At 52.9% G+C, this 27,769-nt stretch overlaps 1 protein-coding gene across 6 annotated transcripts in view; it reads right to left on the reverse strand.

The window, feature by feature from the left end:
• CALN1 (calneuron 1) overlaps positions 1 to 27,769 on the reverse strand; it is a 168,516-nt gene that overhangs the window by 107,721 nt on the left and 33,026 nt on the right. For all 6 annotated transcript variants that reach the window (XM_074557253.1, XM_074557254.1, XM_074557256.1 and 3 more), the window contains one exon: positions 13,059 to 13,183. In XM_074557253.1, coding sequence (XP_074413354.1) covers positions 13,059 to 13,183 — 125 coding nt within the window. The remainder of the gene's footprint in view (positions 1 to 13,058; positions 13,184 to 27,769) is intronic.

Genomic DNA, 27,769 nt, shown 5'->3' on the forward strand with positions numbered 1-27,769 from the left:
GAGGGCCCTGCTGCTGCCCCAGCACTGCCACTGTCCCTCCCTTTTGTCCCTCCCAGCTGGGCCCAGGCCACCAGAGCTCCATGGAGGGGGGTGAACAGGAGACCAAGGCAGACAGAGAGGTCCTGGCTCAGCTCGTGCCCCAAACCCCTCCTGGACAATGCCCCAGAGAGGCCCTGGCCAGCCCTCCCTGCCCAGCATCCCCCAGCCAGGAGGGAGGGCAGGACCTGGGGCTGAGCTCAGCCTGCCAAAACCACGGCTCAGCCTCAACTCATTTCATTTGGAGAGAGAGCAACACCTGAGCCAGGCTGGCACCAGCCCTGGGAGCTGCAGTGCTCTCACCCTGCAGTGACTGAGGGCTCCCAGAGCGTTCCAAAACTGCAGCTCCTGCCTGGCCCTGGGAGCTCTGCTGCTCTCCCTGTGCCCCTGGGCATTGTCTGTGTCCCTGGGCATTGTCCGTGCCCATGAACATTCCCTGTGCCCGTGAACATTGTCTGTGCTCCTGGGCATTGTCTGTGCCCCTGGGCATTCCCTGTGTCCCTGAACAATCCCTGTGCCTCTGGGCATTCCCTGTGCCCATGAACATTCCCTGTACCCATGAACATTCCCTGTGCCCCTGGACATTGTCTCTGCTCCTGGGCATTCCCTGTGCCCCTGGACATTCCCTGTGCCCCTGGGCATTGTCTGTGCCCATGAACACTCCCTGTGCCCCTGGGCATTGTCTGTGCCCATGAACACTCCCTGTGCCGCTGGGCACTCCCTGCATTCCTGTTCCCTCCTGGTACCAGGGTTAGATCAGGCAGCAGAAGGGGCTGAGCCCTCCTGTTCCTCCCTGCTCTTCCCAGAGCATCCTTGTCCCTCACAGTCCTGTGGGGGCCCTGCAGCCCTGCCCAGCCCTGGCAGCACCAGGGTCCTGGCACAGGGGCACCCTATGGATGGGTGTCCAAGGCTTCCAAGGGCTCCTGCAGATCCACAGGAGATCAGAGGTGGAAGAGCAGCCCTGCCTGCTGGGCTCCTGCTCCAGCCCTGGCCCCTGGGCCCATCTGCCTGCAGGGTGTGGGGTCCAGGGACAGCTGGACAGGGCTCTGGAACAGCAAATCCAAGACTGGAGGCAGCAGCTCCTCTCAGCTCCTCCCCAGCTCCAAACCCTCTGTTCCCTCCCACCCATCCTGCCCCATCCCCTGGGGCACAGCTCCATCCCCATGGGCCATGCTCCATCCCCCCTGTTCCTCCTCTCCTGCCTCCCCCAGCTCTGCCCTTTTGGGAACAAGCAGTTCAGATCCTGGGGCAGCATCCTTGCACAATCCAGCTCATGACCCCAGCCCTGGCACCTCTTCCCTTCTGAGCTGAGCTGAGGAGACTCAGGAGCCATGGCTGGGCAAGGGGAAATGGCAAACACAGGAGTCCAACCAGGAGAGGACACCCAGATTTCATTACAGCCAGAGCAGAGGACACCCAGGATTGATCCAGCCAGAGCAGAGGACACCCAGGTTTGATTCCAGAGGAGAGGACACCCAGGATTGATCCAGCCAGAGCAGAGGACACCCATGTTTCATTCCAACCAGAGCAGAGGACACCCAGTTTAGTTCCAGCCAGAGCAGAGGACACCCAGGTTTGATTCAGCCAGAGGAGAGGACACTCAGGATTGATTCCAGTCAGAGGACACCCAGGTTTCATTCCCAGTTTGCTGACACCCCTCTACTGGCTCCACACCCTGCTCACTGTGCCAGGGCCTGGCCTAAGGACAGGAAAGGCACTTTGTGGCCCACAGGGACATGGGGACAGGACTGCAGTGTCCCCAGCAGAACCCTGGGGGGATGGACGTTCCCTGGAGCAGCAGGGCTGGGATCCTGCAGTGCCAGGGGATCCATCCCCACCCCAAACCAGGAGCACCAGCCTGGACACCTGGGACTGATTCTCTGCTCCAGTGGTATCACCTGGAGAAAGCCCTGCAAAGGCACCAGTGAGACCCTCTCAGTCACTGGGATTCTGTGCCTGCCACTGCCTCAGGACCTGGTGCCACCCCCGTGTCACCAGCAGGGACCACAGAGACACTGGGGAGTCCAGGCAAAGCCACTGCTGGTGGGGAGCAGCAGCCACAGAGGGGCTCTGGCAGCTCCCAAGGCTGGGACAGCTTCGCCCCCTCCCCAAATCCCAGTAAACTGAGGCACAAGGACATCAGTGACAGCCAAAAGATCCCAGTGAAGGATGAGCAGGGATCTGTCCTTCTGCTTCTCCAGTGTACACCCAACCCCTGAACCCCTTATTTAGGGAAAAACCTATTTCTGAATGCTCCCCTGTGCAGATCAGTGGGGTTTTGCAGGGGTTTGTGCCTTGGGGAGGAGGCTGCCCCAGGATTCTGGGCTGGGTGTTGGGGAAGATGCAACAGGAAAGCCTTAGAAATATGATTGTCTGACAAAAGATTTTGAGACTATAGAAACTATATAAAATATATTTTGAGAATATAGAAACTATAAAGAATATAGAAATAAGTGAGATTGAAATGAAAGCAAGCTCTGAGATACCTCAGTTACTGAACAACTGGAAAACAATGGTGTGGCCAGCTGAAGGTGATCCCCTTTTGATGGAACAACACCCTCTGCTTGCAGACAGGCCCAAGGGTCAGAGCAGACCCTGCCAGCTTGGCAGAAGGGGTCCAAAGAGGAGTTTTTAGGGTTTAAAATGTAACACAGTGTGGTAATGTAATGATTCTTATAGCCTGTATGTAAATGTTATAGGATTTGTATCTTGTACTAGATTGGTTAGTGAGAATGAAAATATTCAACACAGAAGAAGATTTATGGTATTGTAATGGAAACCTTGCTTTCTTATGCTTTTGCTCTCTGCCCTCTCATCCTCTCTCCCCCTCTCTCCTCTCAGCCTGCTCTGAGCTGTGTTTGGCAGCTCCCAGCAGGGCCCTGCCCCCAGGCCCTTTGCAATAAACCCCAAGTTTCTGACCTGGCTGCAGAGATCTCTGCTCCCCATCCATCCCCACAGTCCTACCCCTGATGCTCCCACAGCTGGGCTTGGTTACAGCTGGTGTGCTGAAGTGGATGTCACCTCCTGGCTGGAATCCCTGTCCCCACAGCCCCAGGGACACCTGGCACTGCACTGCCCCCCACCAGCCCAGCACCAGGACCCCCTCCGGGCCCTGCAGGGTTCTGAATCAGGGTAATTAAAGATGGATCTGCAAATGCCAGCCCTGAGACCCTGTCTGAGTGGGCACAGCCCTGGCAGCCCCACGGGCCCCTCTGCCCACCCAGGGCTGCCCTGCTGGGACGCCCCAGAGCCCTCCTGTGCAGCTTGGGCAGCCCCTGTCCAGCCTCCCTGACCTCCTGAGCACTGAGAGAGGCCCCAGGAACTGAAATAAAGCGTGAGCCATTAGCTCAGCACTCAGTGCCACCAAGGGATGCCTAAATCCAGGGAAAAGGGCAGGTTTGTGCCTCTGCCTGTGCACTTAAATGGGAAGAAATGGCTTTTCAGAGGGATTTTTGTTGGAATTCAGGACATCCCTGCCAGGGGGCTGAGACCCTGGCACAGAGCCCAAGACTCCTGTGACTTTGATTATGACCCATAGAAAAAATTACCAGCCTTATATGAGGATCTGCAGGCCACGAAAGTTTAAGTAGAATAATAGTTAGTTTGTCAAAGGGTGAAAAATAGATTTTTTGGGGTTTTTAGAATGGGGATTACGGGGCAAGATGGAGGAATCTGGATGTGTTCTGTCCTTCTTCTTCTTGGCCTCCATCTTCTGCTGTGATGTTGGCACTTTTGGATTGGTTTAGAGTAGAAGCTCAGTGTCTAACATAGGTGATAAGTATTGGGAAGTTATGGTAAATATTGTATATGTAGTTTTTTAATATAAAAAGATAACACTGCCCAGGGGCAGGCAGAGTGCCTCTGTCTGACCTGCTGAACAGACCTCAGCTGGACAGGAGAAAGAATTTTATAGATAAGATACAATAAACAACCTTAAGAATGAGAATAGAAGAGTTCTGCCTCCTTCTTCAACTGCCAGCCTAGAAACAGAGACTTTCTAACACATCTCAAAGTCACTGTGACCAGCAGAAGTCCCAGGAGATGTTCAGCTGGGGACCAATGCTTGAGTCCCCAAGGCTGCTGTGGCTTCTACAGCACTGAGGCATCTCCAGGGCCTCTCTCCTGTGCCAGGATGGACAATTCCCACCTGATCCCCAGGAGAGGCCCCTTATGGGGTGGGAGGGATGTCCCACATCTGTTCTGTGGCACTGCCAGCCCTGCCCAGCCCCAAAATCCTCAGCAGGAACTGATCCCTCCCTTTGCCAGGGAAAGATGCTCTGGACAGAATGACCCCATCCCAAGGGATCCCTGGGAGCTGGGCCAGCAGGAATGATGTGCACAGTAGATAATGTGCAGGAATGATGTGTCTGGGACCTGGCTGGGTGTGCACAACACACCAACACCTCCCTGAATGCACAGCTCTGCCCCTCCTGCAAAATGGGGGACACAGAGGCACTCAGTCTCCAGGGAATGTCCAAGGAATGTCCAGGGAATGCTGAGGGGATGTCCAGGGAATGTCCAAGGAATGTCCACAGAATGTCCAGGGAATGTGCAGGGAATGGCCAGGGAGTGTCCAGGGAATGCCCAGGGAATGTCCAGGGCATGTGCAGGGAATGTCCAGGGAATGTCCAGGGAATCTCCAGAGAATGTGCAAGGAACCTCCAGGGAATCACCAGGGACTGTCCCAGCTCGGGGCTGCAGGAGCCCTGTCCCAGGCAGTGCCCCAGCCCAGCAGAACCATAAGGCAGCAGGTGAGGATGAGGCCCCTGTTTGCATCCAGGAACACTTCCTGCAATAGCAGGGATTTGCTAAACCCAGCTTTAGCACCAGGGACTGAAGGACTTGTAAAATTAATGATCCAGCCTAGGAGCTTGCATCAAAAATTAAAAATCCCTATTAAAAATTGGATAAACGTGTCACAGCCAGATTGAAATGCCTGTCAGGGCAGTTAAGCTCCTGATGTGGATTTGCTCCATTCCCGTGGCCAGAGGGGACACAGCCACAGAAGCATCGGCCTGGCAGGATCCATGGAATGCCAGGGAGCACCTCTGCTCAGAGACACCCACAGCAGCCCAAAAGGAGCTGCACCCAGGCACTGTTTGGATCCCTCTCCCCAAATCCATCCTTTTCCAGCTCAAACAGGCTCCATCTCCACTACAGCAATCCAGGAGTCCTCCAGCCCTGCCCAAGGATATCTGAATATCCCCCCAGTAGCTCCTTGTCTCACCAGCCTGTTCCCAAACTGTGTCAGCAAAGCTGGAGCTCAAACCATCCCCTTAATTGTTGTCCAGATGGTGTCCCTGTCATTTTAATTTGTTGGCAGCCAATCCCATTTTATTTGTGCTCTCTTGCTGCAAGGACTCTTTCCTTGGAGCTGCTGCTGCTGCCTGTTCCTGCATTTTGGGGGCAGGGAGTGCAGGTGACAGGGACAGGGGCTGTGGGCAGGGGGAGCAGAGCCCTGAGCCCAGGCTGGGCTTGTCCCCCTGGAAAATCAACCTGCCACAGTCCAGCCTCCTTGTGCAGGGCTTGGGGTGTAAAGGAGAATGGAAATGCTTCTTGTTCTGGGAGTACAAGAAGTATTTCCATTCCAAAATAAGGAGTGGAGGGTGGCAGAAAGCTTTGGGTGGGGGAAGCTTTCTGCCACCCTCCTGCTGAGAAGCTCCAGAGCTCAGAGCTCATCCCCTGTTGGGGAAGATGAAACAGGAAAGCCTTATAAATATGATTGCCTGGCAAAAGATGTTGAGAATATAGAAACTATAAGTGAGATTGAAATGAAAGCAAGCTTTGAGATACTTCAGTTACTGAACAACTGGAAAACAATGGTGTGGCCAGCTGAAGGTGATCCCCTTTTGATGGAACAACACCCTCTGCTTGCAGACAGGCCCAAGGGTCAGAGCAGACCCTACAGCTTGGCAGAAGGGGCCCAAAGAGGAGTTTTTAGGGTTTAAAATGTAACACAGTATAGTAATGTAGTGATTCTTATAGGCTGTATGTACATGCTGTAGGATTTGTATATTGTACTAGATTGGTTAGTGAGAATGAAAATATTCAACACAGAAGAAGATTTATGGTATTGTAACGGGAACTTCGCTGTCTTACCCTTTTACTCTCTCCCCCTCTCTCCTCTCAGGCCTGCTCTGAGCTGTGTTTGGCAGCTCCCAGCAGGGCCCTGCCCCCAGGCCCTTTGCAATAAACCCCAAGTTCCTGACCTGGCTGCAGAGATCTCTGCTCTCTGTCCATCCCCACCATCCTACCCCAATGCTCCTACAGGTTCCCCAGCCCCAGTGGTCCTGATGGCAAAGCAGCAGCTCAAACCCTCAGAGCCTGGGATTCTTCTGCGGCCCCCTGTGCTCCCACCCTTTGGCTGCGCACACACTGCCCTGCCTGTCTGGGCGGAACTCATGCCAATTCCAGGGACAAAGAGCTCTCCTGGAGGCTGAGGGAAGGTTGGTGGTGCTGAAAGTGTCTGTGGCACGCAGGACCCCACTGCCACAGGGAGCATTCCCAAAGGGAGCTCGGGACAATGGAGCTGTGCTGGGCAGGGCCTCCCCTCAGCAATGCTGGAGACTCCTGATGGGGCAGAGCACAGGGAATGACCCCAAAACCTCTGCCTTGGGGGATCCCAATGACCCCAAAACCTCTGCCTTGGGGGATCCCTGCAGCCCCTCAGGGCTGAGCTGTCACAGCTCCAGGGACAGGGACTCACCCCATCCCCACCCAGGAACTGTCTGGAGCAAATGGGAACCTGCAGCCCAAGAATTCCTGCAGAATTCCCTGGCAGGGTGGGCAGGCCCTGGCACAGGGTGCCCAGAGCATCTGGGGCTGCCCCTGGATCCCTGGCAGTGCCCAAGGTCAGGCTGGATGGGGCTGGAAGCAGCCTGGGACAGTGGGAGGTGTCCCTGCCATGGCGGGAGTGCACTGGATGGGCTTTGAGGTCCTTTGTAGGATTCTGTGATCCTCAGAACATCAACACTGCACCAGATTTTATCATTTCTTTAGGGAGGCTGCTCCATACCTGGAACTCCCAAATCTCAAGGAAATTCACTCTGGAATTCCAAGCTGTAGCTGGAAAATTGGCAGAAGGAGCTCAGCGGAAGGGACAGACAGAGCTGCCCCTGCCCCCAGCAGCCTGGCCATGGTGCTGTTAGTTTGATATTCAGGAGCACAAAACCCCATCACAGCTCAGTAGCAGACAGAAATAATTCCATTTCCAGCCTCTCACAGCACAACACTGGGGATGAACCTCCCTTGGAAGAGCTCTGGGAAACAGCAAATGAGCTTTACACAGTCCCAGGCACTGCAGGAATGCTTGCAGGGCTTGCACTGAGCTCTTGGGGAGCTGGGCAGGGATCCATGGCCAGAGCATCTCCTAGCCCAGGACAATTTTTCCTTTTTTTCTTTTTTCCTTTTTTTCTTTTTTTCTTTTTTCATTTTTTCTCTTTTCTCTTTTCCCTTTCCTTTCCTTTCCTTTCCTTTCCTTTCCTTTCCTTTCCTTTCCTTTCCTTTCCTTTCCTTTCCTTTCCTTTCCTTTCCTTTCCTTTCCTTTCCTTTCCTTTCCTTTCCTTTCCTTTCCTTTCCTTTCCTTTCCTTTCCCCTCCTTTCCCCTCCTTTCCCCTCCTTTCCCCTTTCCCAGGTGTTTTCCCCTCCCTGAGCCCAGCAGGCTCAGCCTGTTGCTCTCCATGACTCAGCCCTGACTAATGCCTCTCCCCTGGCTCTCCCCCTGCTCCTGTTGCCTGGATCCCACCTGGCACACAGAGATAACCACTCAATCCCTCGGGGGAGGCTGGAGGGACTCTGCCTGTCCCTTCCCCTCTCCCTCCTGTGCCCACCTGCAGGCTGGCAGTGCCAGGGAATGCTCAGCCTCTGCAGAGGGGCAGGAGCTGGGGCACAGGGAACCTCACTGAGCCCTCCTGGGCACAACCCCAGCTGCGAGCAGCCCCAGCCTCCTGGCTCACAGGGCTGTGCCAAACAACAGCCCCAGAGGAGCCTGGCTGGGGACAGAGCCCTGCAGGACACGGCCCCTCCCTGCCAGGGCCCCCAGCACCCAGGAGTGTCACCAGAAGTGTCACCACAGGAGGGTGACAGCCTGACCTGGGCTGGCTTTCAGAGGCTGGGGTAGGATGGCACAGCTGTGTTGGTGATTTTGGGCCATTTTACCCGGGGTGTGTGACCCCAGAGTGTCCCCAGAGTGACCCCAGAGTGTCCCCAGCCCTGCCCCCTGAGCCCCTCGGCCCTGCCTGGGTTACTGATCCCACTTCATGTAGGATTTAGCCAAGACCCCGAAATTCCCTCAGGAGCTGCTTCCAGTGACTCAGGAGCTGCTCAGGGATGTCTTCTCCAACCAGGAAAGAGAGACCAGCTGGAGCTGCTGCCAGAGGGGAGGTGCTGGGAAGAAGCAGCAGGAATCAGGCACCTGCTGTGGTTTGTAATCCATGAGGATGGAGAAGCCTCCTGGTGAGGGAAGTCCCCACATTCCTGCCCTGTGTTCCTCCTGCAGCCCCTTTCCCTGGCCTGTTCTGCTCACACCTGCAGCTCAGCCAGGACAGCCCTGGCACTGCCACCCTCCTTGAGGGCTGTGCTGTGACCTTGGCACACTCTGCACAGCTCCTGAAAGGTGCCTGTGCCCAGCTGGGGCTGGGCTCTGTCTGCAGCAGCACTGACACAACCAGAGCACACAGCCTCAGGCTGCACCAAGGGAAACACAGGTTGGATATTAGGAAAAAGTCTTTCACAGAAAGGGTGACAAAGTTCTGGAATGTTCTGCCCAGGGAGGTGCTGGAGTCCCCATCCCTGGGTGTGTTTAACAAAGCCTGGATGTGGAATTAGCTGAGCTGTTGGGGCTGGGTTGGACTCTGTGATCTTTGAGGTCTCTTCCAACCTGGTCATTCTGTGATTCTGTACAAAGCCCAAAAATCTCCCCCAGTCTAGAAGAAACCCCACAGACACCCCAGCCCCACCTGAGGCAGGAGCTCCCTGGGTGAGGCAGCACTGCCCTGCAGCAACATCTCCTCCTGCTGATTCCCTTGGCACCTGGCTCAGGTGAGGATTTTTGGGATGCCTGCCTGGGCAAATGCTGCTGCCATGCTTCACATTTGGGTTTCTCTGCAAGGCCCCACTTGCATCTCCCCCAAGCCTGCTTATCATGCATGTGCCTCCCTTCAGGTGAGATTTGTCACATTCCCACTCTGGAAATGTTTTTCCCTCCTGACAATACCCTTTAGATAGTGCCTGTGGAGGTGGATGACTCAAGCTTGACATGATTATTTCCATCCAGCATTTTTTATTAAAAATACTCCTGGTGGTTCAGAACGTGAGGACAGGAGCTGCCTTGAAAGGGACGTGGAAAGCTCAGAGTCTGCACAAACTGTGCCATGATTTCATGTCAACCAACAAGAGCCAGAAAATCTGTGTAAAACAGCCCCTCCCAGCCCAAATTTATCCTTTCATGCATAGAAACCTCCAAGCACATGGCACTAACATCCACCCCAGACCCTTCCAGTCCCTCAGAGCCAGGTTATGGTGCTACTTCCAGACATGGGCTGGCTACCAGAGGCAGGGTTAGGGTGGCACAGCTGTGTTGGTGATTTTACACAGGGTGTGTGACCCCAGAGTGTCCCCAGCCCATCTCCTGATCTCCCTGTTCTCCTCCAGCCCCAGCTGCAGCTGAATCAGGGAGAACTCCTGGCTATTCCCTGTGGGATGAGCTGGGAGCAGGGTCAGGCTGCAGCACCATCCTCTGCAGGATCCCAGAAACCCTTCCCAAGGGAACAGTGCTGACACACACACAGCCAGACACAGAAAAAACAGAAATGTGCTGGAAAGAACCCAACAGATCAAGCACTTGTTGGAGCCTTGAGTGCAGAGGAACATTATAGAAAATTCCCAGTGACTCCTCCAGCTCCAAACCTATCATAATTTAATCTGTGTGACTGGAATTTCTCAATAGGCTGGAACTCCCTCAGGACCAAAATCTCATTGAAAAAGAAACCAAGGAGAATTTTGGCATCTCTTCCCCAGCCTGGAAGATGAAATGCAAATCTGTTATTGGCATCGAGCTCTCACAGCTTGATCCATCCACAGAGCTCCAATAGCCTGACATTAACTTCTCAAGGAAGAACATTTTGTTACTCATCCTCAGACAGTTTATGCTTAAAGGCAGAAAGACTAATTCTGTTTGGGGTTTGGGCAGTGAACCTTCCCCAATTACCAGCACAGTCAGGCACTGATCTGGTATTAGAGACAAAACACAGGGAGATGGAGACTGCTGACTTCATTTTAAATATAAATTCCAGAGGCTGAACGCTGCTGGCACATGGAGAAGCATCTCCAGCTTCTCCTGCTGCCCTGGCTTTGAATCGATCTGGTGCCATGCTGTGTGTGCAGGTGGAGATGAGCTGAGGTGGGGCTCGGAGCTGTCCCGGAGCTGGGACATCCTCAGGGCAGAGGCACAAAGAGGGATATGGACAAGAATGGACCCTCATCCACATCCTCAGGCAAAGGCACAAGGAGGGTGTGGACAAGAATGGACCCTCACTGGAGCCTGTGCTCGGCAGGCAGGGATAGATGGATGCTGAGGTGCAGAGCTGTGTCCGGGCTCCGGAGTGAGGGGACACAGCGACGCCCCTGCAGTGGGACACGGACTGGCCGCTCTCGGCTGCTCCTTCCCCAGGGCGGCTCCTCCGCACCCCATTTCCCTCATTTGCCGTTCATTACCGGCGGCGATCCGCGGCTCCGGAGCGCGGATGCTCCCGGGGCCGGGCCGGGCCGGGCCGGGCTGGGCTGCAGCTCCTCCCGCGGGCAGAGCCGCGCCGGAGGCTGAGGGATCCGCTGGGATCGGGACAGCAGGGCAAGGATTGAGGCTGGATTCCCTTCCTTCACCCAGCCCAGCCCAGTTCCCTTTTCCGACCCAGCCCAGGCCGGATCCCTTCTCAGACCCAGCCCAGCCCAGTTCTCTCAACCAGCTCAGCCCATTTCCCTCACCCAGCACAGCCCAGTTTTCTGACCCAGCTCAGCCCAGTTCCCTTCCCCTCTCTGACCCAGCCCAGCCCGGTTCCCTGACCCAGTCCAATCCAGTTCCTTTCCCTGACCCAGCCCAGCCAGTTCTCTCACCTAGCACAGTCCATTTCCCTTCTCTGCCCCAACCCAGCCCAGTTCCCTTGTCCAGCCCAGTTTCCATGTGGATGGGACGGGGGAAGCAGAGCAGGAGTGAGCAGAACAAGGACGAGCATCCCCCGAGCATCCCCCGTGCCCTGCTCGGCCCTGCCAGGGCTTCCAGCCCCAGGGTCACGCGAAGCAGCTCCTGACACGTCTCTGCAAATCCAGCAGGCAATTCCAGCAGCCGTGCTTTTATGGGGACAGCACTGACAGAAAATCCTTGTTTCTGCAGGAGCTCCTTCTGCCTCAGTGTGCTCAGCAGCCCCCTGGCCCCACCCAGGACAGGGCAAAGCTGTGCCTGCCATGCTCTTGGCATCTCTGGGGTAAGGGGAGGTTGAGCCAGCTCAGCTCAGCTGAACTCAAACTTGCAAGCCAAGCTCCAGGCAAGAGAATGTCACCTTGGCAGTGCTGGGGCTCCTGGCTCTGGGCTGAGCTTCACTGAAGCGGTTTCTCAGGCTGTCTCTTACCTGAGCTGTGTCCTCACACCCTCACTGGGAAGAGGAAAACACTGCTGGTACCTGAGCTAAACTCATGTAAAGCTCACAAACCCAAATCCAGAGGCTCTGAGGTGGAAAGGCTGGGAAATGAAGGTTTGATTTACCAAAGCACACAAGAAAAGGGACAGGGTAGTCAGAAATGTTGGCCTCCTGTTTCTCCAAAATGCCTCCAGCCTGTCCAGTTCCACTGTGCACCCTTCCCTTGATCCTTCCCTCAAAAAGTTCTCCATGGCGGCCCCTGATTGTGACTATGGCTTGTACCAAGTGTCCACTGGAGAGCAGACCAAGAACTACAATTCATTCCACAATACTCAACAACATTAATTATTTAACTCAGGTTAAGCCACAATCCTCTACAAAAGAGACTTGAATCAGATGGGGACCTGAAGCTTTACCTGGCCACACATCCAGGCCAGGCAGAGAGGAATAACAGCAGCAGTTCCAGGGGGAATTATGGATCCTCCAGGCAGCACATGTGGACACCCTTCCTGATGGCCCATGCCATACTAGGGCTGGTCTGTGCTCCCTACCACTGATCTGGAAAATGGAATTTTAAAGCTCTTTCCATCTTCTTAAGCCACAAGCGACCTCCTTGCACCTTCTTACACCGAGACATGGAGAGGAACCTCCCTTTGGGAAGGCCCAAAGCAAATGAGACTTGGTGGGAAGGACAGACTTAGCTCTGCAGGGCCCCAGGGAAGGCTAAAGACACTTTTGAGGCAATATGACCATAAATTTTCTCATTTTTCCATAAAATGCAGGCTTAATGTTTCAAAAAAGCTGCAGAAGGACAAAAGCTAAGACTAAAATCACTCCATAGCTCCCAGCACAGCTTTGGTCAGGGATGTTCTCTGTGTCTCTGATCTGCTGAGCCATCCCACTTCTTGTCACATTCATATTTCCTGAAAAATCCCTTTGCCCAGGATTTGTCTCCTGGGAAGCTGAGAAGACTCAGAGAAAAGAAAAACAATTTTATCTCATTTGCTTCTCCTGTGTTGTGCTCATGTGGAATGGGTTTGGAGATTGTTTACCCACAGGTGATTGTTCCATTGCATTCTGCTGTGAATTGTTTTCACTCTTTGGCCAATCAGGGCCAAGCTGTGTTGGGGCTATGAAGAGAGTCAGGAGTTTTCATTATTATCTTTTTAGCATTCTGTAAGTATCCTTTCTGTATTCTTTAGTATAGTATAGTTTAGCATTCTTTATATAATATAGTATCATAAAATAATAAATTAGCCTGCAAGAACATGGAGTCAGATTCATCATTCCTTCCTGCCATGGGGGTCCCTGCAGATACAATCACTTCCAGCTGCCTCCTTGCACCAGGGGAAGGTGCAGTGAGCCCATCCCATCCCATCCAGCCCCACTCACCATCCAGCTCCTCCACAGAGATGTTGGCCAGCTGCTCGCTGTCGCTGCCGGCCGAGAGCGAGCGGTTCAGGTAATTGCCCTTGTACAACAAGCCAGCTGTCACATGGTGGAATGGCATCTTCTCCCTGCACCAAAACAGGAAAAGAGAGGGGCATTGGGGTTATCTGCCTTGTGTCATGGGATGCAGCAAAGCTGGAGGGACGAGGGCTGTGTCGGGACCCCAGGACATTGCTCTGGCTGCCCTGCGTGATTTGAGACCCTGGCACAGAGTCACAAACACCTGTGCCTTCAATTTTAACCCACAGAAACAATTACCAACTTTGTGTGAAGATTCCCAAGCCACAAGGGTTTGAATAGAATGTTAGTGAATTTATCACAGGGTGAAAAAGTAGAATTTTGGGGATTTAGGATGGGGGTTCAAGAGGCAAGATGGAGGAATCTGGGCATGTCCTGTCCTTCTTCTTTCTTTTTGTCCTCCATCTTCTGCCTTGATGGTGACACTTCTGGATTGGTTTAGAGTAGAGACAGATTGTCTAACATATGGGATAGGTATTGGAAAATTATTGTAAATAAAGTACACACAGTTCTTAGTATAAAAAGCCAACACCACCCCAAGGGCAGGGACTGTGCCACACAACCCGACCTGCTGGACAGATCTCAGCAGGTCAGAGAGAGAATGGAACAGATCAGAGAAAATAAAAAACCTTGAAAAGCAGAGCTGAGGAATCTCAACTTTGGTCACAGGGCTGGGAAAAAGACACTTTGATACCTGGAGTCATTCATTTCAGCAACACCAAAGCTGAGGGGGCTGGAGCAGCAGCCAGGTGGGTGTGAGAAGGGTGGGCTGAGCTCAGAGCAGGGCTCTGAGACTGAAGGAACAAACAGCAAAGCAGCTGCAGCCTCTGGCTGCTGGAGAGGAGTGAGGGGAGCCAGAGCAGTGGAGCCTTAGGGAAACAGGATTGCCCAGCACTGAGCCTGTAGAGATCAGCCTTGGTAATGATTACAGACAGCACTGGGCCCTGCACTGACCTGCAGGGAACAGGTTACAGCACTGTGGAGTGTTGGGGTTGGAGAGGACCCCAAACCCCCTCCTGAACCACCTCTGCATGGACAGGGACAGCTTCCACTGTCCCAGAGTGATCCAAGCCCCAGTGCCCAGCCTGGCCTTGGGCACTGCCGGGGATGCAGGGGCAGCCCCAGGTGCTGCCCAGCACAACTTCCAAAGGCAGGGAAGGGTCTGGAACCCCTGAGACCCCTCCTGGAGCACGCAGCCCCCTCAGAGGGCCCATCCAACCCCCTGAGCAAGGGGTTTGTCACTGCAGGGCCCTCTGAGAGCAGAACATCCACACTGGAGCAGGGCCCCACAGAGAACACTCCCATCTCCCTGTCTGAGCGCTGAGGAGAAATCCCTCTGCATGGGAGGCTGGGCAGGGAGGTGTTTGCCAACCCCACAGGTGCCAGCCCAGGGCAGGGCAGTCACTGCCAGGCAGGAGTGGGAATTGCTGTCAGCAGCACTCACCCTGTGATTTAGGAGGCATGAGGAGCAGGCGAGTTTGCCAAAGCCAATTGAAATATTAAGAGGAAGATTTCTCATCCAGCCCGGGGCTGGATTCAATCAGCACAAGCTCATCCCGGGCCCATTGTGCTTTGGGCTGCGCATTTGCAGCAGAAATAAATCAGCAGAGCCACCCAGAGCTGGCCACGGCCTGGGAGAGGCTCTGAGAGGCCTCAGGGCCCTCAGTGCCCAGGGCAGGGGCTGCTCAGAGCCCACCCTCAGCTCTGTGCCCAGGAGGAGCTGCCAGCTCTGCACCAGCATGGTCTGGCTGTGCCACAGCCCATAAACCCAAATATCAGACAGTGCAGATGGAGTCAGTGGGAACCAAAGCCTCCCTGCTCCCTGGTCTGGGCAGAGCTCTGAGAGACACCAGGAGCAAACCAGCCTGGAGGGAAGCACAGAGGGAGAGCAGGAGGCTCCCCCTGCACTGCTCAGCACGCTCCAGGAATCTCCCTGGCAGTAATTATGTAAATAAATCCTAATCGTAGTTTTAAGTATTTTTATTCGGGAGCCAGCTTGCTCCAGCAGCACATCAGAAACGTAAACAAGGGGTTCTGTTTCATTAAGCACATCTGTAATTTCCCAGCCCTTACCAATTCATGGGTTTTACTCTGAGGCGTTGCTCCCTCTGATACCAGCTCAGCACTGAAATGAGAATTTTACCTGGCCAAGGGACATGCAGAGGCAATGCCAGCTCTGCTCTCACTGCAGAGACACTTCCAGCCCTTTGCACCACCTTCACTTGCTCCCAGCCCCACCACAAACCATTCAGGCAGTGACCAGCTCCTGTTTGCTCTGGACAATCACCCCCATGGTAAGCACAGAGCTGGAAGGGACCCACAAGGGTCATAGATTCCACTCTTGGACAGCCCCAAGAAGCACTAAAAGAAATGACACTGAATTTTCAAATCACTTGACAGGAGTTCTGTTGTAGACATCTTTTATGAAAAATCCTGTCCTTGGGATTTTTCCTCCTGAGAAGGTGGGGGGCCTCAGGAACAAAATGCAAACAATGGTTATCTGCTGCTGTGGAATGCAACAGGTGCATCTGGGATTGGCCCATGTTGGATGTTTGTAATTAATGGCCAATCACAGTCAGCTGGCTTGGACAGAGAGCCGAGCCACAAACCATTGTTATGATTCTTTGCTATTCTATTCTTAGCCAGCCTTCTGATGAAACTTTTTCTTCTATTCTTTTAGTATAGTTTTAATGTAATGTATATCATAAAATAGTAAATCAAGCCTTCTGAAACATGGAGTCAGATCCTCATCTCTTCCCTCATCCTGGGACCCCTGTAAACACGGTCACAGTGTTCCAGTGTCCCCCTGGGCTGAGCTTGCCCTGCACACTCAGTGAGCCCATGGGGTTGGGCTCTGGCATCCCTGGTGAAGGAAACCCCAGCCCTGCACTCCCTCAGATGGAACAGCAGCTCACCATGGATTTAAAGCATTCCTAAAATCACTTTCACAGCCTTGGCTCCTACAACCATTTAAAAAACTGACAATGCCTCTCCCCTGAGGGCTGAAGAGCTGAAAATCAGCTCCTACCTGGATCCTGTGGTGTGTTTTAGTGCTGGAGGAGAGCCATGATACCCTGGAGTGAGAAATCCTGGATTAAATTCTCCTGCCCAGATATATTAGGGTATAAAGCTGTAACATAATTCAGCAGAAACCCTGCAGAGCCCCTGGAATCCAGCACCTCTCAGCTCTAACAGGGGACGCTCCAAGGGTCCCCAGAGGTCCACAGGGATGTGGAGCTGTGCCTCAGGAGCACTCAGCACCCTCAAACAGGAACCTGCAGCCAAAGCCAAGCCTGAAATGGGGAGAAAACAGCAAAAAGGGGCCCAGGAGGGGCAGGTGGGAGAGAGCTCCAAAGCGCCGGGAAGGGAAAGCCCTTGGGGTGGTGTGACAGACATCTTTTATGAAAAATATTTTGTTTAGGATTTTTCCTGTTAAGAAGCTGAGAGGCCTCAGGAACAAAATGTAAACAATGATTATCAGCTGCTGTGGAATGCAACAGGTGCATCTGTGATTGGTCTCATAGAGTTGTTTTTAATTAATGGCCAATCACAGTCAGCTGGCTCGGACTCTGTCTGAGACACAAGCTTTTGTTATTATTCTTTCTTTTTTTATTCTTAGCTAGCCTTCTGATGAATTTTTTTTTTCTATTCTTTTAGTATAGTTTTAATATAATATATATCATAAAATAATAAATCAGCCTTCTGAAACATGGAGTCAGATCCTCATTTCTTCTCTCATCTTCGGACTCCTGTGAACACGGTCACAGGGTGGGATCCATAAAAGCTCCATGGGAATATGTAGGTGCCTGTCTGGGGTAAAAGGGCTGTGCTGGCCCAGCCAGACTGGTCCAGGCTGGGATTCCCATCCCTGGATGTGCTCAGGGCCAGGCTGGAGCAGCCTGGGACAGCAGGAGGTGTCCCTGCCCATGGCAGGGGTGACACTGGGTGGGTCCTTCCCAGCCAGGCCAGCCTGGGATTCTGGGACAGGCTCACTCTGAATGCAGCCAAAGTGTCCTGGTCAGAAACCTCCTGCAGCTTCCCTGTGGCTGCTGCTCCCAGTGCCCAGTGAGCCCTGGGACACCCAAACCACCCTGGAGCATGCTGCTGACCTGCACCTCCATCCCTGTGCTGTGACTGTGTTCACAGGGGTCTCAGGATGAGGGAAGAGATGAGGATCTGACTCCATGTTTCAGAAGGCTGATTTATTATTTTATGATATATATTATATTAAAACTATACTAAAAGAATAGAAAAAAGGATTTCATCAGAAGGCTGGCTAAGAATAGAAAAGGAAGAAAATGATAACAAAGGCTTGTGGCTTGGACAGAGAGCCCGAGACAGCTGACTGTGATTGGCCATTAATTACAAACAAACCAACATGGGCCAATCACAGATGCACCTGTTGCATTCCACAGCAGCAGATAATCAATGTTTACATTTTGTTCCTGAGGCCTCTCAAATTCTCGTGAGGAAAAATCCTAAAGAAAGGATTTTCCATAAAAGATGTCTGTGACACTGTGCTGCTGATCCCATCCCTGTGGTGACACCTGGCACCATCAGCAGCAGAGGCTGGGTGGAGGGCACCGACAATGTTTTACCTCTCCAGATGTTCCATCTGAGCCTGTGCCACCTCCTCAGGGTGGCTGCTCCCCCTTCTCCAGAGCTGCCCAGCAGCCCCTGAGCAGGGAGCTGGGCTGAGCTGTCTAGCAGAAACACCTTTTGCACCAGGACCTTGTGAACCAAACACGGTGTGGGGATTCAGGAACCGTGCAATCCCCTTGGATAACATCATGAAAATACCACAAAAAATTGGCATTGAACCAGAAATCCTTCAAAGACCCCCTCACAAAGTGTGTGGAGACGTCCCCATGGTACCTCAATGTCTAAGGTTGTAAGATTTAGCTGAGTGTGTGTGTTCTATCCCCATCTGTCAGAGCTGGGGCAGGTCTCTGCTGTCCTTGGGGCAGTTTTTTCTTTATCTCTCCCACAGCCAACCCTCCCTCCAGGAGATCTCTGCTGTCCATGGCCACTGAGTGTCCCTGCAGGGCTGATCCAATCCCAGCATCCCATGGGGAGATGCTCCGCCCAGGGGAGGAGCCAAGCATTCCTACCTGGATTCAATCTGAGCCTGGCACAGCACAGCAGCCTTTGCCCCCTGCATTGCCAGAGGAGCAGCTTTCTGCTGCCCTGCATGGCCAGAGGGAGCCCAGGCCCATCTGCAGCAGCCCTGGAGCTGCAGAGGAAAACTCCCCCCTTGTGCAGGATCCCTGCTGCAGCAGAGCCACAGCTGGCACTGCAGGAGGGCTGAGCCCCCATGGATGGGGCTGGGACACCGCCCTGACACACAGGGGCAGGGACTGCTCTCACTCTGGCTGTGGTTTGGGTTATTTGGGTTTGCATTTATATTTTTAATTTTCCTAATAAAGAACTGTTATTCCTACTCCCCCATGTTTGCCTGAGAGCCTCTTAATTCAAAATTACAATAATTCAGAGGGAGGGGGTTTACATTTTCCATTTCAGGGGAGGCTCCTGCCTTCCTTAGCACACACCTGGCTTTCAAAGCCCCCTCACCAGGTCTGTGCACTGTCCCCAGGGTCCCCTGGCAGTTCCAGTCCCTGTCCAGGCTCCCAGCAGCTCCCACCCCCTTCATGCCCTGCCAGCCCTAATCCTGCCTCAGCACAGCCACCTTGGTGGAATTTATAAGATTTTCATAGCAATATTCCATCAGGATAACAAAAGCCATCTCCACACTGCTCACATGTCTGAGGCGCCCATTCCTCAGCAGCCCCTGTGCTGCTCTTCCCAAAGAGGCTCAGAGCCCACAAAACCCCACAGGACCATTAAAACATCAAACACAACGTGCCAGGATCCATCTCTGAGACGGAACTGGGACCAATTTCTGCTGATCTGGATCTCCTGGCTGGTCACCACTTCAGAAGAGGTTCCTTGTTCCTCTCTCTCCCATGTGCAGCCCAGAGGGTGCCCGGGAATCCACCCTGGGTTGTCCATCCTGGTTTTCCAGCCTCAGACATGGAACACACAACCTCCCTGGCATTGCCTTGTGTCCCACCCAGGCAGAATCCTGGGCTTGCCCTCCCCATGGAGCTGCAATTCCATGGATCCCAGGGCTGGGAGCACCCTGGCAGGACCCCAAGCTGGATGTTGAGCCCTGTGGTGTCCAACAGACCAGGCAGAAGGGAGGAAAAGCGGGATGAGGATAAAATGGAGATTTCCAGCTCTGCACAGGCTGTGCTGAGGGAGGCTGAGCTGGAAAAACGGGAAGCACATTTCCATGGATGGCCAAGGACAGGAAGGGAGCACCAGCACAGGCTTTGCTCTCCTAGCCCTTCCTCAGGGCTGAAAGGAATATATTGAAAATCCAGGGAGCAGTCAGGAAACTGGAACATGACTAGGAATTCCCTGAGGTCACTTTTAAACCCTTTAAAAATTCATCAGATGAAGTGATGGTGTTGAAGATGCTTCTCCCTAGGCACAGCAATGTTTGAACATCTAAAGCAGAGCAGGAAATGATCCTTTGGAGGAAATGATCCCTGAGGCCCTGCCCCTGTCCTGAGAGGGAGGCTGTGTGATCCAGCTGGATGCAAAGCCCAGCAGAGCAAACACAGCCTGGTGTCACCTGGGGTACCTGACCCTCCATGAGGCACCAGCCAGGGGACACGTCCCACAGAGGCTCCTCTGCTGTTTCTGGTCCTTTTCCATGGTGCTGTCCCTGCTTCCCTCTCTCTAAGTACATCTGAGGGTCATGGTTAGGCCTGGCTTAACCTCTGCCATGGAGAGGCTGAGCTGGACTAAATCCCCACGGTTGCTTTGAAGGCAGCCCAGTTCAGGGAAGGCAAAATCCTTGTGCTGGGAAGAGTCACTTTGTCCCTTGTCACCTGCATTCCCTGTGCTAACAATAGCTGTAAAGATTTTTTTTCTCTTTTTTAATTTACTTTGTGCACAAACTTGGCACCTGGAGTGCAATCCGAGCCCAGGCTGGCCAGGGCAGAGCCTGCAGGGCTCCAAGGGCTCAGAGCTCAGGGGATGCAGAGCTCAGCAAGGTGTGAAGGGGATGAACTGCTCAGGTCTGGTTTAACCAGGCTCAGGCTCAGTCCGTACTATAACCAAGAGAAGTGGCCTTGGAAGGAGCCTTGGGATGGGGAAAAATAAAGTCTGGCTCTTTTAAGAGAATGTTCTGTCTAAAATAGAGCATAGATCCTGCCAGGGAGGGCAGTCCTGCAGGAGTCTGTGATTGCTGACTGATCCCAATCTTTATTGATCTCTGAGCCTCTCAAACCCCAGGAAGGCACATTTGGGATAGTTATAAACAGGAGGGTGAGCAGAGGGCACTGCACAGGGCACTGGACCCTCTGGGCAGGTTTGGGGAGCCAGATTTGCTCAGGCTGGGCTGAGAGGGCACTGAGCCCCAAAGCTCCCTCTGAGAGTTCTTCTGGGACACAGGAGGGCTCCCCCATCCCTGGCTGGGTATCAGAGCTTAGACCTGGCTTTTCCACACGTATTTTCAGACAAATTCCACCTTTCACAAGGACTTATGGACTGCAAACACAAGATCTGAACCCACACACGTGAGATTCACCAAACATCTGCTGCTGGATATCCAGGTAAAATCCAAACTGACCTCCAGGGACCACTCTCAGTCCTGACCCATCACATCCCCACATGCCCTTGGCACACCTTCATGGCATTTGGGCTCTATCTGATCATTTCTGGGCACAATCCTAAGGAAATATTCCTCTGATTCAGGCAGGAAATGCAGATCTGGCACACCTGGCTTGGGATGCCAACAACAAAGCACCTCATGGTGATCACTGGGTAAAAAAGCCTTTACAAACAGATCATTCTCAGCATTCAAAGATCAACTGGGAACAAAAAAAATCCTCTGCAAGGCAGAGAACAAGATCTGAGTGACAACCTCATGTAATGTACAGCACCCCAGGAGCCACAAACTTCCACCCTCGAGAGATACAAAGCACTTGGAGCTTCAGAAGATTTTGTGCTGGGGGTTCTCCCACCTTCTGCAGTAAATTCCAAATGAAAAAGCAGAGGAAGGACACTTGAAAAGACAGCACATCTCGACACAACTGCTGCTGCTGCTTTGAATTCTGGCAGAGAGGAAGAGCTGAGGGTGCTGGGTTGGGATCAAACCCAGATCAAACCCGGATCAAACCCAGAATTTCTGTCTGGGAGAGCTGAGGGTGCGGGGTCGGGATCAAACCCGGATCAAACCCAGAATTTCTGTCTGGGAGAGCTGAGGGTGCAGGGTTGGGTACCAAACCCAGCATTTCTGCCTGGGAGAGATGAGGGTGCTGGATCAGGTACCAAACCCAGCATTTCTGTTTATGAGAGCTGAGGGTGCTGGGTTGGGATCAAACCCAGATCAAACCCAGCATTTCTGACTGGGAGAGCTGAGGGTCAGGTATGAAACCCAGCATTTCTGTCTATGAGAGCTGAGGGTGCTGGGTCTGTACCAAACCCAGATCAAACCCAGCATTGCTGCCTGGGAGAGCTGAGGGTCAGGTATGAAACCCAGCATTTCTGTCTATGAGAGCTGAGGGTGTTGGGTCTGTACCAAACCCAGCATTTCCATCTGAGAGAGCTGAGGATGCTGGGTCAGGTACCAAACCCAGCATTTCTGACTGGGACAGCTGAGGGTGCCAGGTCAGGTACCAAACCCAGATCAAACCCAGCATTTCTGTCTGGGAAAGCACAGACAGAGCCCAGAGCTGCTGTTTGTTATTTCTGAGCTGCGCCTGGGGCTGATCCCAGCTCAAAGGAGAGGACTGCAAGGACCTGATATCTCCGTGTGTCCTCCCAACGGGACAAAGCCCCTCTCCTCTGCAAACAGGTTTAAAGTGCCCCATTAATGAACTGACTCACCCGTGCTTCCTCTCACCTCAGCTCCCACACTCATCCTCACCTCCTGCAGGCAGAAATCCCCAGATTTGTGCTGCCCTCTTCTACTTTCTGCCCCCACTTGTGTTTAATCAAGATTAGTAAAAAAAAAAAATCGATCTTCCAGGTTTGGAAAGCCTCTGAGTTGATGGTGTAAAGAAAAAAAACAAAAGCCAGCAATGCAACAAAAGTCTTTAATCTCTTCTCCCCTCTAATAATTCACCTGGAAATATGAAAAAAATCAGTTTGGGAATGAAAGTTTTATCTCTGGGGAGGCCCAGCCTCCCATTCCCTCCTGTGGGACAGAACCCCAGGGACAGCCATGGTGTCCATCACACAAGGTCCCAAAAATGCCTTTTTCAGGTGACAGGGATTTAGGGGAGGAAACCCACACAGGCTACAAAAACCTCTCAAATCTCCAGGCAGAAGGGAAGCTGAAGGATTTGCACATGGGGAATTGAGGCAGACTTCTCTCCCTAAGTAAACTAAAGAAAGACTGTTCTAAAAATAGTAAACCAACTAAAATTTAAAGTTTTATTTATTTACATTATCAATAAAAAAGTAAGAAGAATAAATATGTTCTAAACGTTTTGTTCTAATTCTTATTACTCTTTTATTACTCTTTCTTTAAGTTACTATTAATACATTTTTATACCCTTTCAAAGTTTTAAACCTCCTTTACCTTTCTCCTAATCCTCACAACAAGTAAATACAGTAGTAATTAACTAGTAATTAACCCTAAACCCACCACACTTATTAGTACATTAACAAAAAAAATCTCAAAATTAACAAAATCTCAAAGTAATAAACCAAAACCTCTGCAAATCTGATCAGCCTCTGGAACAAACATCCCAGGAGGGACACACCTGTGTCACCAGCGGGGACATGTCAGTGTCACCATGATATTTTCTGAAAAATCCCTTCACCAGGATTTTCTTCTGGGAAGCTGAGAAGCCTCAGAAAAGAAATGTAAACAATAATTATCTGATTGCTTGGGAATGTGATCTGGAGATCATTTACCAACAGGTGCATCTTTGATTGGTTCCATGGGAATTGTTTTTAATTAATGACCAATCCCAGCCAGCTGTGTCAAACTCTGAGGAGTCAGTCAGGAGCTTTCATGATCATTCTTGTTCAGCCTTCTGATGTCTCCTTTCTCTTTGAATAGAATAGAATAGAATAGAATAGAATAGAATAGAATAGAATAGAATAGAATAGAATAGAATAATAAATCAGCCTTCTGAGAACATGGAGCCAAATTCTCATCTCTCACCTCATCCTGGGGACCTCACAACACCACAATCCTGTGTGACCAGGAGGGACATGTCCAAACTGTCCCCAGGCCCTGGTGCCTCACTGGAAGCTGTTGTTGGAGTCAAAGGGTGACAATGTGAGGCTGTTGATGGATTGTTTCCCACACTGGAGGCTCTGAGCTCCTTCTGGGCCCTAAAACGCAGGAGGGGCTGCCCTGGATGGAGCTGCTGGAGCTGCTGGAGTTGCCAGGTCCCACAGCAGCCCCTGCAGCCCCATTTCCCTGCCCAGCCCCTGCTGTTGGTGCTGCAAGGGCAGCCAGAGCAGGCTGTGCCCAGCAGGGATCCCTGCACCACAGACAGGGGGCTCCTCCTGCCCCCTTTTCCCAGCAATCAGCTTCTCCAGGAGTCAGGGTGGATAAAGGCAGCGGGAGCAGGTTCAGCTGAGCATCCAGGGCAGCTCAGAGGTGCCAGAGAGGTTTTGGGGCATCACCCAGCCCTGCCCAGCCCCACAGCCCTGGCTGCTCACTCACTAAAAGATCCCAATTCTCTTTCTCTGCAATACTCAGCTCTTTTTTTTTTTTTTGTTCCCTGAGTACAACAAGAGATCACTCAGAATTAAGTGATGGGAACGAGGTCCTTGTTGACAGCAAGAAAAATAAATATCCCAGAGCTTTGAGCTGAGGAGCACTTCAAAGCAGGGACGAAATGTCACCCCCACGCCCAAAACCCATCCCTAACACATTTCCCTGCTCTGCTGAACACTTTTCTCCTGCACTCACAGCTGCTGAGTGTTTGCCCATTGAGCCTGGCCAGAGGGGACTTTACTGAGCTTCTGTTCATCCCCTCCCGTCCCGTTCCCTCCCTGGCCATAAATCAGCCCTGGAGACACGAGCAGCAGCGACTGCTGGCACCCCCAGCACCCTGGTTCACAAAACAATACACAATGGATTATTCAGAGCACACCCTGCGTCACACACCAGTAATTATAAACATGAAATCTATCAAATAATGACAATTAACAGCGGATCTGACAGGGTAACACACTCCAAATAGCCTGGTGGTTGATTACGTCTTATTAATGAAATGCCAAAACATTGAGGGCTCTTAGCAGGACAATTAATTGCTCCCAATAAATCTGACTTCTGCCAGACCTCATCTTTGAAGGAGGCTTTGGGACATCTGGTGAGGGTTATTTTGTAAAGCAATGGCTGATGGTTCCTACAGAAAATTCCCTGGGAGCCGGGAGGGCTGGAGCCACCAGCACACAGAAATGAGCAGAAGGGAATTAGAGACGAGGGCAACCCCAACACTGGAATAATTTTATATAAACTGGGGTGGATTGTGGTGTGAGATTCCAACCAAGATCCACTCCCAGCACTTCCCTGCAAACACCCAGGGCCAGCAGCTTCCTTGGAAAAGCGTCCTCAGACACAATGGTCCAGATTCAAGGGGATGCAAGGAGGATCCCAGGCTGCTGGGAGAGGGTGAGCAGACCCAAAGGGAGACCTGTCCCCCCAGAGTGCCCAGAGCCACCAGGCTGGGGCTGTCACTGCCCCAGGGGTGGGCTGTGGGGACAAAGACTCCCCTCAAAGGGTCCAGAGGCACCAGGCTGGGGCTGTCACTGCCCCAGGAGGGGCTGTGGGGATAGAGGCTGCAGGGGCTGTTGTGCCAATGGCTCCACTCCTGCAGACACTGGGAATGTCAGCTGCCCTGGACACACAGCACTGCTGCCAAAGGTGGTCTGTGTGTCTGTCCATCCATCCATCCATCATCCATCTATCCATCCATCCATCCATCATCCATCATCCATCCATCCATCCAACATCCATCCATCATCCATCCATCATCCATCCATCCATCCACCCATCCAACATCCATCATCCATCCATCCATCCATCCAACATCCATCCATCCATCCAACATCCACCATCCATCCATCCATCCATCCATCCATCCACCCATCCAACATCCATCCATCATCCATCCGCCATCCATCATCCATCCACCCATCCAACATCCATCCATCCATCCATCCATCATCCATCCATCCATCCAACATCCATCCATCATCCATCCAACATCCATCCATCATCCATCCATCCATCATCCATCCATCCATCCATTCATCCAACATCCATCAATCATCCATCCATCCATCCAACATCCATCATCCATCCATCCATCCATCCATCCATCCATCCATCCATCCATCCACCCATCCATCCATCCATCCCCTGCTGCGTGTGGGGTCACTGGGATCACTGGGCCCTTTCCAAGGCCAAACCCCAAAGCTCTGAGCACTCCCAGCCCATGCTGGAGCCCCTCACCATCCCTGATTCCCCAGCTCCTGTCAGGAGAGCAGGCTCAGGCTGTGCTGTTTCCCCTGCAAGTTCCTGCTCCTGGGAAGATCCAGTGGAGCTGTTCCAGGAACCCCAGGGATCATTTCCTGCTGCAGCACTGTTGGGCTCTCAGGGTGGCACAAATTACAGCATCCTTATTTTTATTTCAGTCTTTATTTGAAGGGAACGTACGAGAGAAATCTGACGCTGGCTGGGCCTGGAAGCCACAAGCACTCTGTAAACAAGCTCTGCTCTGAGATTTTCATGTTTCTTCCTGAAACACCAGGAGAACCAGCAGCACTGGCTAATTGGAAACAGCTACAGAGACTTCATTTTCTTGTTTTTTCTGGGATTTGCTCTCGGGCTGGCTCTTCCCAGCCTTAATACCTGGCAGGGTTGATCAACTCTTTGGAATGTCATTTGCATAAGGGTTGATGTGCTGAGGAGAAATCACTGCCCTGGAGAGGTCAGGGATATCCAGGGGGAAAAGGAGAGAGGCCATTTCTTCTTGAGTGCTGCTTTAAAAGGGGTCAGAGCAGAGCCTCTGACCTGAATGAATAAACAGACCCCAAGGAACACTTTACTGTGACATCCTTGGGAGCCTCTCAACACGTCCCCAAACCCTTGGGGACATTTGCCAATCAGCAGCAGAGACACGTGCGGGTATTCCAGCCCTGCCCTCGGGGGCACAGCGTCCCTGGAGGCAGCAGCACCTCAGCCCCTGTGCTGGGATAGGCTGGGACAGGCTGGGACACCTCAGCTCCTGTGCTGGAACAGGCTGGGACACCTCAGCTCCTGTGCTGGGACAGACTGGAACACACTGGGACAGGCTGGGACAGACAGCAGCACCTCAGCTCCTGTGCTGGGACACGCTGGGACACACTGGGACAGGCTGGGACAGGCTGGAGCACCTCAGCTCCTGGGTTGGGACATGCTGGGACACACTGGGACAGGCTGAGACACCTCAGCTCCTGTGCTGGGACAGACTGGAACACACTGGGACAGGCTGGGACAGACAGCAGCACCTCAGCTCCTGTGCTGGGACAGGTTGGGACAGACTGGGACAGGCTGGGACACACTGGGACACGCTGGGACAGGCAGCAGCACCAGCAGGGCTCACCCAGGCCGGGTTTTCCTCCTCAGTTTGCCCAAGGCTTGGCAGGAGGGGTCTCAAAGAGCTGAGCCCTGCACACCCTGAGCCTCTTTGGGCTCCTGCAGCTCCTCAGCTCCGGGAGCCTGTGCCCCCCTGAGCCCTGCAGAGCGCTGGGCAGGAACAGGGCACACACCCTGGAATTGGGGCTGGCATGGAGGAAGCCAGGCTGGATTTGTGCAAGGCACCAGCAGAGCCCTTCCCACCACTGAATGAATCCCAGCTCCTCGGGCTGCCTCATGTTCTGGTTTAACATTCCAGCAGCCAGGAGAGGAGATGCACACAGATGTGCTCCCTGCTGTCACCTGTGTGTCTGCAGGAGCTGTCACCTGTGCCAGGCACCCTGCAGGACACCCAGTGACCACAGGCCAGCCCCACTGCCCAGCCCTGCTCACATTTTAACCTTCCAAAGCCCTGCTGCAGGGAAAGGCAGGGAATGCAGGAGGGTGAGGAAAAGGGCTCAGAGAGCCCCAAAGCAGCTCCTCCAGCAGGCACCACTCACTGCTGGGGTTCAGACACGAACCCACCGGGCCCTGCCACCCCTCTGGGCAGTGTCCCCACCCCAGGGACAGCCACCAAGCACAACAGGGAATGGCTCCAGGCATGGAGCAACACAGCAACCCAGCCAGGTGAAATGCTGGGTAGTGCCTGGGAAAGGGAGGGCCAGGAAAGGTCCAGGACCAATAAAGGACCTGGAAGCCCTAGCCAGGGCAGACCTGAGGGCAGCAGACAGATGTCTGAGGGACAGACCTGAGGACAGGGTTCACTGCAGATGTCTGAGGGACAGACCTGAAGACAGCAGACAGATGTCTGAGGGACGGACCTGAGGACAACATTCAGTGCAGATGTTCCAGGTTTGCTTTTCTCCTGCTGTAAAAATGCAAATGAAGGATGCCCAGCAAGCCTCCACAAGCTGATGTTAAGTTCAGGAATGAGAGGGCACTTTTAGAACCACCCACTGAATTTCTTCACATCCTCCAG

This window comes from Zonotrichia albicollis, chromosome 22 (assembly GCF_047830755.1).
Source record: "Zonotrichia albicollis isolate bZonAlb1 chromosome 22, bZonAlb1.hap1, whole genome shotgun sequence".
NCBI lineage: Eukaryota > Metazoa > Chordata > Aves > Passeriformes > Passerellidae > Zonotrichia > Zonotrichia albicollis.